Below are 14181 nucleotides of genomic sequence, written 5' to 3'. Positions count from 1 at the left end.
CACACAAGTTTTTATACAAGATTCTTATTCTAATTGTCAAACATTTTGAGTATGATCTGGCCCTTTTATACATACCTCTTTTTCTAGGAGTGTCTCTACTTTTGAAGTTGTATGGACTTCAAACTTCCAAAACATGTTGGTTATATATTCTTACCTGTAAGAAAAAAAGAAGAAAAAATTTATTCATAACATATAAATACCATAATGTTAAAAGGCTATTCTCGAACCACTACGGATTTCGCGATCACTGGTTTGGGCGGGCTTGGAGATACCTACCATCAGTTGCAAGCAATTTGTTCAGGGAGGGTCATTAAGGTCATTATGGGAGCAGTTTTCATCAACCTGCAAATATCTACAGCGATTTGACTTCAGATGAGCGACAGCGAGATGACCCCAAATGACACATTGAACTTTCCCACCAAATTTGTAAATACACACCCAGTTTTTCCCTTCTACTTTGTACACAAATCTTAAATTTACACACCCAGTTTTTTGAATTTACACACCCAAACCTTCAAAATCCTGCCTAAGACCCTGAAGTCAGTCCAACCAAATTTCATAAGCCTGCAACAATCAATGGCGATTTGACCCTGGAATGACCTTGCCATTTTTTTGTTTTGCTACGGTGATCGTTCCCACTTAATTTCATGAACCTGCACAATCTATGGCGATCCAACTCCGGATGACCCCAAAATGACCTTACCATTGTGTGTCTTGTTACAGTGTTCTGCCTTTTGAAGAGAGCGAGAGCAATCGCTCTCTACTGCTCTCCTTAAATCTGATATAGGAGAGTGATTCTTAGCTCTCCTAGTTGCCCATTCTCTGCTTGCACTCTTATAAATGTATGCTCTTAACAGCTCTCCTGAAGGCTCCAGAAGAGCTATTTAATACTCTCCTGCAAATTCTAAAAGGCAGTCCCTTCTATGGCAATTTGACACTGGATGACCCACAATTGGGCTTGTGCATCGTCAGTCTTTCACATATCACGGCCAAAAACATATATCGCGATATCACTATCTGACAATATTTCTATCCATGATACATGCCATCAGTGTTCGAAATAAGCACTTATCCTCTTGTCCTCTTGTCCAAAAATCACTGGGGACAACCATATTGAGCTACATGTATGTACTTATCCCCTGGACAACCACTATATTTTACCTCCAAAAGTATGACACATTTTGGGGACAACCAAAATGTAATTGAGGACAAGCAGAATTTATGCTTTAGTTATCCTCGGGATAACTTCCATATTTTCCTTATTTCGGACACTGCATGCCATCAAAAGTTTACAGAAGTTCACTGTTTACCAAGGGTGAAAATAAGAGAGCTCTATTTGTGCAAAAGAATAGGCCTACAAGATGGTTTCCGACTTTCCGATATCGTTTTCCTACCGACTTTTGGATCGTGCATGCACATTTAATATTTTTCATTAATGACGGAGATGTGGCACGTCCTGTATTTTCGGTTAACTTTTGGAATGAGGGACTGGGGGACAGTTGGCAGGTCTGTATTTTGCTAAGTACAAGCAGTGAAAATCTTTGAATAGCCTTACTTATACATAATATCGAACTTTTCGAAAAACATACTTTAGGAGAAAAATCCATAGGCGATACTCCCGTATTCTTGACCAATTTCCGTACAAAATACGTAACTAGAATTACGCGGTTCCCATACCAAGTTTGATATAAAATTGGATGGTTTGAGCATGATACACAAAGATATTGGTCAAGCTGTGAGTTTTAAAAGATATCGATAAAACAATATCTTTTAAACTCAGTTTTCTTGATTTTTTTTGGTTTCTCGATTACATTCTGTAAGCGCTTACAAGTGGGGTCGCTAAACGGTGTTACAATATCTATACGCTACAACATATGGTGATCGTGGACTGCAAGCTGATGCAGAGGTCACCAATTTCAGCTTGAGGGCATTTAAGACTCCAGCGGGTGCCAGATATCCATGGAATAATTGGTTTTTAAAAATGTGTATAAAGTACACATTAGGATGGAAGATTCTCAAAGCATAATAATGAATTTGTTTTTAAATTACAGCATGTAGTTTTCGTTGTTTGCCTTTATATTTTGTTGTCTGTCCCTGAAGAAGAGCAGTTTATCTGCTCGAAACGTCGGTTGTTTTTTGTCTGTTTAGTGTTTGACTGCTTTGTACACAGTGATTTTCATCACTTCCAGTGTACTGTTTTCCTGACACTTTTGTGGGCTCTGGAATTGGCAATTTTTGGCCATCAAACTTTGCTTATTTTGTGCCTACTCTGGATGTGGCCAATTCCATAAAAAAGTCAATTATCTGAACATTGAAATGGAAATAATCAAAATTGAAACTCTCAAAATGTCTGACATCCCCTGCTGATCATAATCAGCACTTTTTCTTAGTTGTAGGCAGCGTTCGAAATTTTGGTTGTCCGGTTGCCCGGGACAACTAAAAAAGTCGCCGGACAACCAAAAATACTGATTCGGTTGTCCGCCGGACAACCATAAATCTAGCCAAAAGTCACATTTGTAGGCCTACGGACAACCAAAAACTTAGACAGACAACCAGAAATTGTAATCTGGTTGTCCGTGGGACAACCATTTATTTTTCCTAAATTCGAACACTGGTTGTAGGGGTAGAGGATGTAGTAAATAATGGAAATTTAAGGATTACCTCATCATGTTTCTAGTGATTACAAAAATTGCTAATTTCTTTTCATTTTTATGAAAACAAATTCAAATCTTTTCTCAATCTGTTGCAAAATGTCTGTAAAGATGATCTAAGCATTAATACCTGTTTTGAGATGGTCTTTCATCAACAATATATACTTTGGTACTGGTGGGGTACCTAAATTTGGAGAAAGCTGTTCATAAAATCATTGATTTTGTTGACATAATGGATAATGAAAAGAGACCGAATAATGAATAATGAAATAGCGACCTCATCCTTTTTTTAAACATCCAATCGGAAACTAATAATCGAGTTCCATTGGCCTTAGTATACACTCAATATATTGAAGCAATTTTGTTTTGGCTTTCTTAGTTAATTAGCTACAGAAATTAGAAACGAGCGTTACGGACGTTACGCGAAAGTGCCTGCCTTTTTGACAGATGGTACATATCCTTAAATCTCCATTCAGTTCTGTGTTTTATTTTTTTCTGTTAACTATATTGAGCAAGCCCTGACTCCATTCTATGCAAACATGAAAAGCAAGTTTGAAATTAATACTCCTGTATCGTCCTACACTGTTGACAGTGTTCGAAATAAGCACTTATCCTCTTGTCCTCTTGTCCAAAAATCACTGGGGACAACCATATTGAGCTAAGTACTTATCCCCTGGACAACCACTATTAGTTGAATCATTTTCTTACGATCCGTGACCATTCATAGCATACCTTTGTTTCTCTGTGGATTTGACTAGATGGACATATTTTAAGAAAAAATGGCTCCTATGTCCCTCCCAACAATGGCGGGAAAATCTATTTTTAGCTCATTAGTCATTTTTCAAAATGGCCGCCGGTGACATATTGAAAAACATGAAAATCTATATACCATGACCTGGATAGGCTATAATGACAAATAATGTGCCGTTTTCAACTATTTTTGGCATGCCAAACCTTTTAAGATAATATTCAAAGTGTTTAGAGGTCATCTTGATCCCTAAATCCAAGATGGCCGCCATTTCCACATTGAAAAACATGAAAATCGATATATCATGAAGTGGATAGGCTATAATAACAAAAAATGTGTCGTTTTCAACTATTTTTGGCATGCAGAACCGTTTAAGATCATATTCAAAGAGTTCAGGGTCACCTTGACCCCTAAATCCAAGATGGCCGCCAGTGCCATATTGACAAAAACATGAAAATCTATATACCATGAAGTGGATAAGCTATACCGACAAACAATGTGTCGTTTTCCACTATTTTTGGCATGAAAAATCTTTTTATGTCATATTCAAAGTGTTTGGGGATCATCTTGACCCTTAAATCCAAGATGGCCGCCAACACCACATTGAAAAACATGAAAATCGATATATCATGAAGTGGATAGGCTATAATAACAAACAATGTGTCGTTTTCAACGATTTTTGGCATGCAAAGCCATTTAAGATCAAATTCAAAGAGTTTGGGGGTCACCTTAACCCCTAAATCCAAGATGGCCGCCAGCGCTATAGTGACAAAAACATGAATATATATATATATATATATATATCATGAAGTGGATAGGCTATACTGACAAACAATGTGTCGTTTTTCACTATTTTTGGCTTGCCAAACCTTTTTATGTCATATCTATCTACTATACTAAAATAATAAGCGGTCTCTGTCTGTCTATCTGTCTGTCTGTCCGGCTATGCGTTCCGCCGTGCTGCGACGCATCGATCCCATATTTGGGACATGGGTAGGTGCCGGGAAAAGCATGTTGACCGTGTGGTTTTGAAGGTCATCGGAGGTCAAGGTCAAAGGTCAAATTTTCAAACTTTGTCCGATCGGGCCCAAATTTGGTGGGTTGGACCCATGATACAAGGGGAATAAAGGGGCGAAATAAAATCGAGGTCAACCGAGGGCAAAGGTCATTACGGAGGGGTCAAATTTCAAACTTTGTCCGATCGGGCTCAAACTTGGTAGGTGGAATCCTTTATATGAGGGGAGCATAAAAAACATTATATGGAGGTCATCCGAGGTCAAAGGTCAAAGGTCATGGATTTCAAACTTTGTCCTATCGGGCTCAAACTTGGTGGGTGGCATCCTATCATGCAGATGGTGCCAGTGCTCTCACAGCATCAGGGCTCTCACAGCTGCAGGTGCACTAGTCTATACTATAATAATCATAAGCTCTGTCTGTCCGTCTGTGTGTCTGTCCGGCTATACGTTTCGCCGCGCTTCGACGCATCGTTCTGATATTTCACACATAGATGGGAACCGGGCGTGCGCTGTTAACCGGGTAGTTTCGAAGGTCATCGGAGGTCAAGGTCAAAGGTCAAAATTTCAAACTTTGTCCGATCGGGCCCAAACTTGGTGGGTGCGATCCTTGATAGGAGGGGAATATAATCGCCAAATAAAATCGAGGTCAACCGAGGTCAAAGGTCATTACGGAGGGGGTCAAATTTCAAACTTTGCCCGATCGGGCTCAAACTTGGCGGGTCGAAACCTTCGTATGAGGGGAAAATAAAAAACATTATATGGAGGTCATCCGAGGTCAAAGGTCAAAGGTCATGGATTTCAAACTTTGTCCTATCGGGCTCAAACTTGGTGGGCGCAATCCTTGATCTGAGGGGAATATATGCACCAAACAAAATTGAGGTCAACCAGTGCTCTCACAGCATCAGGGCTCTCACAGCTGCAGGTGCACTAGTACTAATAAAATCGTAAGCTCTGTCTGTCCGTCTGTCCGGCAATGCGTGTCGCCGCGCTTTGACGCATCACTCCGATATTTCGGATATAGATAGGTATCGGGCATTCCACGTTTATGGGGTAGTTTGAAAGGTCATCGGAGGTCAAGGTCAAAGGTCAAAATTTCAACTTTGTCCGATCGGGCCCAAACTTGGTAGGTGGAATCCTTGATACGAGGCGAGTATATGCCCGAAATAAAATTGAGGTCAACCGAGGTCAAAGGTCATTACGGAGGGGTCAAATGTCAAACTTTGTCCGATCGGGCTCAAACTTGGTGGGTGGAATCCTTGATACGAGGGGAATATATGCCCGAAATAAAATTGAGGTCAACGGAGGTCAAAGGTCATTACGGAGGGGTCAAATTTCAAACTTTGTCGATCGGGCTCAAACTTGGTGGGTGGAATCCTTGATGCGAGGGGAATATATGCCCGAAATGAAATTGAGGTCAACCGAGGTCAAAGGTCATTATGGAGGGGTCAAATTTCAAACTTTGTCCGATCGGGCTCAAAGTTGGTGGGTGGAATCCTTTACTGAGGGAATATATGAGCAAAATACCATTGAGGTCAACCGAGGTCAAAGGTCATTACGGAGGGGGTCAAATTTCAAACTTTGTCCGATCGGGCACAGACTTGGTGGGTGGAGTCCTTGCTACGAGGGCTTAAACATGGTATAACTTGAAATTCTCAATATGACAGGAACAGGAAGATTTCACCACTCCCTGTGAGGACTGCAATGTCTTCCCAGCATTCATAGCTGAAAATGATTTCTAAATTTCAAATGGATGTATCAAATAAAACTGAGGTCATCAAAGGTCAAAGGGGATCAAGTCAAGGTCATTTAGGGTCAGAGGTCATATGGATTCAGTGGGGGTCAAACAGCATCACTATCTGATGCTGGTGGTGCTCTCACGTACAGCTACAGTGCCATCACAGCCGCAGGTACTCTAGTATTCAAAGTGTTTGGGAGGGGGGGTCATCTTGACCCCTAAATCCAAGATGGCTGCCGGAGCCAGATTGAAAAACCTGAATATCGATATTTAAGATGTGACACACATGAGGCCAATACTTATTTTTACTCAATTACTTATACTATAGATTCTGAAAGTTTTACTTTTGTTCTTCAGGAAAGTTTCACGTTAAGAGCACGGGATGGAGAACAGAACAGACACTGAAGAGCTACAGCGCAACCAAGAGACTGATAAACTAGAATGCATGCTGTGTAAAGATCGTAGCCCTGTAAAAGATATGTTAGAAAAAGTATCCGCAGAGAAATGGGAGAACATTAGGGACAAACCCTTACAATGGAAGGGCCTTGATAAATTTCAACATGTCAATACAACGGTGGAATGGGATAAAGGATCTAAGGGTTATTATATGCATGCTACTTGTTATACCACGATGTCTAACACACACGCTCAATCCCAAGCCACAAAACGCAAGCACAAATCTGAGACCCCCCCCCAAAAAAAAGGCTAGGATGCCAGGTCAGCAATCATCTTTCTCCTCCCAAGAAACTTCGTTTAAGTATAGGTGTTCTGCATGATAAGGCATTGTGCGTGTGGTGCATGAAAGGTTCACAAAAGTCTGGTAACCGGGACAAAAAAACACCTTTGTTGCTTTCGACACAAGATGCACGGAAAAGGTTCAAGGCACACACTATCTACATTGCAGATGAGGATACAAGAGAGCGGTTAGATACGTTAATAACGTCAATCTCAGACAGCCAAACAGCCTTTGGTTTTGAAATCAGATACCAGCGTCATTGTTGGCGTCAATACGCCAGCAATCAAGCAAGAGATAATCTCAGTGAAAATGCAGAGCAACAGCATGTTAACCTTCGGGAGGCTCAAGCTTTGTTCTTTTAACATATCCAACAAGTCATATTTAAAGATCATGAAATACGCACCCTTCAAGGACTGCTCCAAGATTGCATTAGCATTACTTCAAACTACGGGCACTTTTCCCAAGGAAAAGTCCAGCTACCTCAAGGAACTTGGAAAAGACATAGGATTTCACGAACGTATTCAGAAGAATGTTAGTGAGCTTGCAATTGTGTATGATGCAAGAGCTGCCGAAACATACATTGAGGCCGCGCTGTTATCACTGGGAGTAACGGATGACCAGTTGGTCAAGAATGTCGCAACACGACTCAAAGAACAGGTCATCAAAATAACCAATGTTCCTTGGCCCCCGTACATACATGAGTTGATCTGAAAATGTTGAGTGCACGCGAGGGGGAATTTTTGGATCCCCCTGGCCTTATTTTCACGAATTTCTCCGTTTAAAACTTAACAACCCCCCATCCCAGTTCAACAAAAAAAATTGTGTTCCCCGTCAAAATCAAAATTGTTTTTTTTTTTAATCGGTTTCCCCTTCAAAATGTCCATCCCCCTGTCGTAAATAACGATCGCTCCCTAAGATTGACGTAATTGATCAGACCTTTGGGTTGTCATCAGCTGAACCTGTGTTAGGTTTTTTCAACCAGGTAACCAAGGAACAGTGGTTGTTTTGATGACCTGTTCTCTAAGTCGTGTTGCGACATTCTTGACAAACTGGTCGTCCGTTACTCCCAGTAAGCTCCAGTGATAACAGCGCGGCCTCGATATATGTACCGGCAGCTCTTGTATCATACACAAGCTCACTAACATTCTCCTGAATACGTTAAGTGAAATCCTATGTCTTTCCCAAATTTTTGATCAGAATTTTCTTGAGGTAGCTGGACCTTACTTGGGAAAAGTGCCCGTAGTTTGAAGTAATGCGAATGTAATCTTGGAGCAGTCCTTGGAGGGTGCGTATTTCATGATCTTTAAAATACTTATTGGATATGTTGAAAGAACAAATCTTGAGCCTCCCAAAGGTTAACATGGTGTAGATGCTCTGCATTTTCACTGAGATTGTCTCTCGCTTGATTGCTGACGTATTGACGCTAGGTGGTACCTGATTTCCAAGCCAAAGACTGTTTAGCTGTCTGGGATTGACGGTATTAACGTATCTAACCGCTCTCTTTTATCCTCATCTGCAATGTAGATGGTGTATGCCTTGAACCTTTTCCATGCATCTTGTGTCGAAAGCAACAAAAGTGTTTTTTGGTCCCGGTTACCCGACTGTTGTGGAACTTTCATGCACCACACACACAATACCTTATCATGCAGAACACCTATACTTTAACGAAGTTTCTTGGGAGGAGGTCCTGCGAAAGCTGATATATTGGTGACCTGGCGTCCCAGACTTTTTTTCAGGTTTCTCAGATTTGTGCTTGCGTTTTGTGGCTTGGGATTGAGCGTGTGTGTTAGACATCGTGGTATAACAAGTAGCATGCATATAATAACCCTTAGATCCTTTATCCCATTCCACTATTGTATTGACATGTTGAAATTTATCAAGGCCCTTCCATTGTAAGGGTTTGTCCCTAATGTTCTTCTATTTCTCTGCGGATACTTTTTCTAAACTGTCTTTTACAGGGCTATGATCTTTACACAGCATGCATTCTAGTTTATCAGTCTCTTGGTTGCTCTGTAGCTCTTCAGTGTCTGCTCAGTTCTCCATCACATGCATCTACCGTGCAACTTTCCTGAAAGAACAAAAGTAACACTTTCAAAATCTATAGTATAGCAATTGAGTAAAATAAGTATTGGCCTCATGTGTGTCACATCTTAAATATCGATATTCATGTTTTTCAACATGGCTCCGGCAGCCATCTTGGATTTAGAGGTCAAGATGACCCCCAAACACTTTGAATACGACATAAAAAGGTTTGGCAAGCTAAAAATAGCGGATAACGACACATTGTTTGTCAGTATACTAGCCTACCCACTTCATGATATATAGATTTTCAAGTTTTTGTCAATATAGCACTGGCGGCCATCTTCACTTTAGGGGTCAAGGTGACCCCAAATCTTTGAATATGATCTTAAATTGTTTTGCACGCCAAAAATAGTTGAAAACGACACATTGTTTGTTATTATAGCCTATCCACTTCATTATATATCAATTTTCATGTTTTTCAATGTGGAGCTGGTGGCCATCTTGAATTTATGGGTTAAGATGACCCCAAACACTTTGAATATGACAAAAAAAGATTTGGCACGCCAAAAATAGTGGAAAATTACACATTGTTTGTCAGTATAGCCTATCCACTTCATGTTATATAGATTTTCATGTTTTTGTCAATATGGCACTGGCGGCCATCTTGAATTTAGGGGTCAAGGTGACCCCAAACTCTTTAAATATGATCTTAAACGGTTTTGCATGCCAAATATAGTTGAAAACGACACATTGTTTGTTATTATAGCCTATCCACTTCATGATATATCGATTTTCATGTTTTTCAATATGGAAATGGCGGCCATCTTGGATTTAGAGATCAAGATGACCTCTAAACACTTTGAATATTATCTTAAAAGATTTGGCATGCCAAACATAGTTGAAAATGACACATTATTTGTCATTATAGCCTATCCAGGTCATGGTATATATGATTTCATGTTTTTCAATATGTCACCGGCGGCCATTTTGAAAAATGAGCTAAAAATAGATTTTCCCGCTATTTTTGGGAGGGACATAGGAGCCATTTTTTCTTAAAATATGTCCATCTAGTCAAATCCACAGAGAAACAAAGGTATGCTATGAATGGTCACGGATCATAAGAAAATGATTCAACTATATTTGGATTCTTTGCACTCAAAAACATGACATATATATTTTTGGGATAACCAAAATGTTTTGAGGACAAGCAGAATTCATGCTTTAGTTGTCCTCGGGACAACCTCCATATTTTCCTTATTTCGGACACTGACTGTTGATTAAGTGTTACGGACGTTACATTTTATCTCAAATGTAACGTCCGTAACGTTTTTCATAATGAAAAAAAACTGTCAAGGTGCTTCCTCAGATTTTTTCTTTACTGATCTTGAAGTAGGTCTGACATCAATCTATGGAGGCATGATTAGCAAATTTGAAATAAATGCTCCTGTTTTGAGCAATAATGTTCCAAAATTTTGTTACGGACGTTACAAAAGGCACTTTTGGCATGGAATTGGCCATGTTTGGTTTAGCGTGTCTGTTTATTATATGCACAGTGATTTTCATCACTTGTTCTAGTGCAGTTTTGTATTACCATTGATCCTTGTTGTTTTTGCAGGTTTAGCACTTTTGTGAGCCTTGGAACTGGTAATTTTTGGCTATCGAACTTTGCTTACTTCCTATGCCTACATTTGCTGGTTTTGCCCCCCCCCTGCATATTGTCTAGTCTGTATTTTACCTGTTTCCCCACATCAAGTTGGTGTACCTTGCTCGTTTTCCTTTCCATAATAATGGTCAAAATCGGCCTCAGCATAAAGAGGCAGTGGACGTGTTGCCAAAAAGAAAGAAGAAAGAAACGGCTAGATTTCAGGATATGTCGCCGTGACGAAAGTCACGGCTAGGTAAAGAGAGAAACAGCTAGATTTCAGGACCTACCCGTGACAAAAGTCACAGCTAGGTAATGATGAAAATGGGTTCTAAAAAAAGCGATGCACAGTTTGTTGAGGGACCGTTTGGAGCAAGTATGTGCCAATATATTGTTGCAAATGTTTCAGATAAAGAAGAAAATCATGAGTGTTTGTTAGATGAGGGTAAATTCTGCATCAACTCTGAAGTGGACAATCATGGCGGGTGCAGATCGTGAGAACCCGGAAGTGGCTATGTAACTACGATAGCGACGAAGCTTCCAAATTTGACAACTATATAAGCTTTGGTCACAAAAGGGTGGGGTTCAATTTCTGGTAAAAAGGGCGACGGGTACCGTGTATGGTTACAAAGCGTGGCAGAAAAAAAAAAAAAAAAAGGGTGGGGTTTGATTTTGCCCCGACAAACAGTGCCACCTCCTCCATAAAAGGCGACAAATTCCTGGCCCATATCCCAAGCTAATTTGCCTGTGGGACGATCTACCACCATCAACCCTGATGACTTCCCCGGCTCAACTTCCCGGCCGAAAAGATCAGTGCCGAGACACGGCCCCAACCTCGTACAACTTCCCCGTCGGAGGGGACATAAATACGTCCAAAAATCCCCGCCTTTCCCCGACAAGGTCCCCGTGGTTGCCTGGGTACCCGGGATCTGACCATACCATGACATGACCATCGACCATGCACGCAAATGATGCAATGATGCATGTCGAGAGGCATGCATGCATCATGAGAGGAAAGCTAGCTTACAAGTTCATTCATGCTTATAAGCCCTTTCGCAATTTCCGATCATGGTGCATCATGGGTAATATTTGCTGATAAAATTGGAGAAACACGATGAGGCTACTGTACATTTTCAATGGGGTGAACTTTGCCGTTTGCATAAAAATGTTTTGTACTGGAATTTCGCTGACAGTTTGGTCTTCATTCCTTAACAATATTTGTATTTCACAGGAAAGAATAAAATGTACGAAAGAATAAAATATGTTTTACAAAAATATGTTTTTGAAGGAAGTGCAAAGTTCGCCACCATTGCAACATTTGCAAACGCACTGCAGCCTCCTCATGTTTATCTCTTGTTGAAGAAATGTGTGACGATGTCTGAGCATGCGCAGTTGCAATTTTCCGAAATTGCGAAAGGGCTTATTGCATGTTTTGGATGCTACAATATTTAATTTAGCAGATAAATATATCATGATAATTGATCATTCATTCCATGCAAAGGCACTGCAGGCCTAGCAGTAGCATTGCCATTGGCCATTGCCATTATTTTTGCCTATAGAAAATTATTTAATTTGTGTACATCGCGGAGAGCATTCAACTAAGTTACAACATTACATGTACAACTATGCTTGTTACTCCGCAACTAATCATGCTTTAAATACACAAGCGTACAACACTCTGCGCGTCCATATTAGCGAGGTTATCTGCGTATAACTGTAACAGCTTACTAATACTATGCATACGCACAGTCAGTCACGCAAAGCATGAAAGAGTAGGTCTATGTTCAATTCCACCATGCATGCATGTCCATGATTAGTCCGAGGTGCAGGTGCTCTGACAATTTCACTCCGATCGCCAGGCAATCTACGACTCTACGTAGGCCAGTGGGACAACGAAAACGCTACGTGAACGAGCTAGTCCATGATGTACACAAATTAAATAATGTTGTTCTTCTCATGCAGAGAAGTCCCTTGCCATGCCGACTGACCGGCACAAATAATGCATAAATTCATTCAACATGTTCAATTAGTCAGTGTTAGTACTGATTGGCTATCAATGTTACTGTTGTTATAATTCGAATCATGATTCGGCACCGGGCAGTACCGCATGACCGGCACTGGAATACATTGACTCTTCCAATTCATTGACATCATGACACGGAATCACGATTCGTTTCGCGACATGAAAAGAATAAACGTAATTGATCAACAAAAAATACTCACGATAGCAGATAATTAATTGTTATTATATCCTTTATGATACACTTTGAACATTACAAGAAACTGCAAATTTCTGTTACGTCTGCCCCATTATTGCGACAGCGGTATAATAGGATTTTGCACTAAACACAGTTGAGTCATCGGATGTACACTACGCAACGATATACGGTAATTCCCAGAACTTGATTACGACTTTGCTATTTATATGTTCCTTAAAATAATGTTTCCAGAGGGTTATCTTCTTCAAAATCTCATGGCTCAGTAGATATTATATTGGAGGACTAGATGATCACCCATTTGGAGTAGTTCAAGTTACGTTAACATGAATAATCTTGATCTTCATTGATTGATGCCGGTCATCGGCGCCAAAAACTGCAACGATAGAAAAATCCAATATGGCGGATTTTCATGACGGACATCCCATAATACTTCGCCAAGTCACATGACTTCACCAGGTCGTCCGCGGGTCAGACAACTTTTCATTCAACATTTTTAATGTTTTAAAAATGCAAAAAAGGAAAATGGGAAAATAAAACAGAAATGAAAAGAAAAGGGTAGCATAAATGTATAGGAAATTGGCATCCTCATCAATACTAATACGGGTACACTTACTACTCCACATTCCAGAAAACTAATTTTTATGAATTAGGCCTACACAAAATAATATTATCCGGGATATTATCCCGCTGTTTTCATGGTTTTGTCAAATAGTTATAAAAATAAATGGTATGCCTAAATAAAAATCCAGTTTTAATATTTCTGCAATATGAGCTGAGCAAAAAACATGCAATTTTCCACGTTTTCTTACAATTTGTTACAAATCACACAATTCAAAGACTTGGCATCAGTCTATGCTTCTCATCTTCTCTGGTCTATGCATGCAAAGTTTTCAAAAATTAGGCCTAAATGTATTTAAAATGTATTAATTGGTCTTAGTACAAGTCAGTTTGGGCCGGCTTGATTGTCACAGCATACGAAAAAAAACCCTGACCCGCAATGTTTTCAGCCCTTGTTGCCAGTTAGGCATATAGCCTATTAGATCTAAAGCATTAGACTTGAGCTATGTTATTAAATAAGAAAAAAAAGTGCTGTAGGCCTAGGCCTCCGATTGGACAACGGATGTGGGCCTAAAATGGATAAGGGGCTGTCATGACAATTTGCAGTAGGGGCCTAATTATTATGTGTAGGCCCACCCCCGGAGGCCTACCCCATAGGGAGGGGGTAGTGAATTCTCAAAATGGACTGCGTAAAAAGTCTTGCCTCCGCCTTTTCCACATGCCAAAAGAATACCCCGGAAAAATACCCCGCCCCCTCGACTCGACATCCCCAATAATCTTTGCAGCCCCCCCCCATTTTTGGAATCCCCAATTTAAAAATTCAAATTGTCTTATCATATGATAGGAGTGAGACG

At 40.2% G+C, this 14181-nt stretch overlaps 1 protein-coding gene across 7 annotated transcripts in view; it reads right to left on the bottom strand.

Annotated features, from left to right (window-relative positions):
• The window catches only part of LOC140139900 (serine/threonine-protein phosphatase 6 regulatory subunit 3-like), a 94880-nt gene extending 81702 nt beyond the window's left edge, over positions 1 to 13178 (bottom strand). For all 7 annotated transcript variants that reach the window (XM_072161670.1, XM_072161667.1, XM_072161668.1 and 4 more), the window contains exons 1-2: positions 12774 to 13178; positions 76 to 154 (exon numbers count right to left, since the gene is read on the bottom strand). In XM_072161670.1, the coding sequence (XP_072017771.1) occupies positions 76 to 135 (60 nt within the window). In that variant the 5' untranslated portion in view covers positions 136 to 154; positions 12774 to 13178. The remainder of the gene's footprint in view (positions 1 to 75; positions 155 to 12773) is intronic.
• Positions 13179 to 14181: the final 1003 nt, after the last annotated feature.

The sequence above is a fragment of the Amphiura filiformis genome, chromosome 18 (assembly GCF_039555335.1).
Source record: "Amphiura filiformis chromosome 18, Afil_fr2py, whole genome shotgun sequence".
NCBI classification, from domain to species: domain Eukaryota; kingdom Metazoa; phylum Echinodermata; class Ophiuroidea; order Amphilepidida; family Amphiuridae; genus Amphiura; species Amphiura filiformis.
Note: the sequence above shows the minus strand (reverse complement) of the source record. Positions and strands in the feature narration are given on the sequence as shown.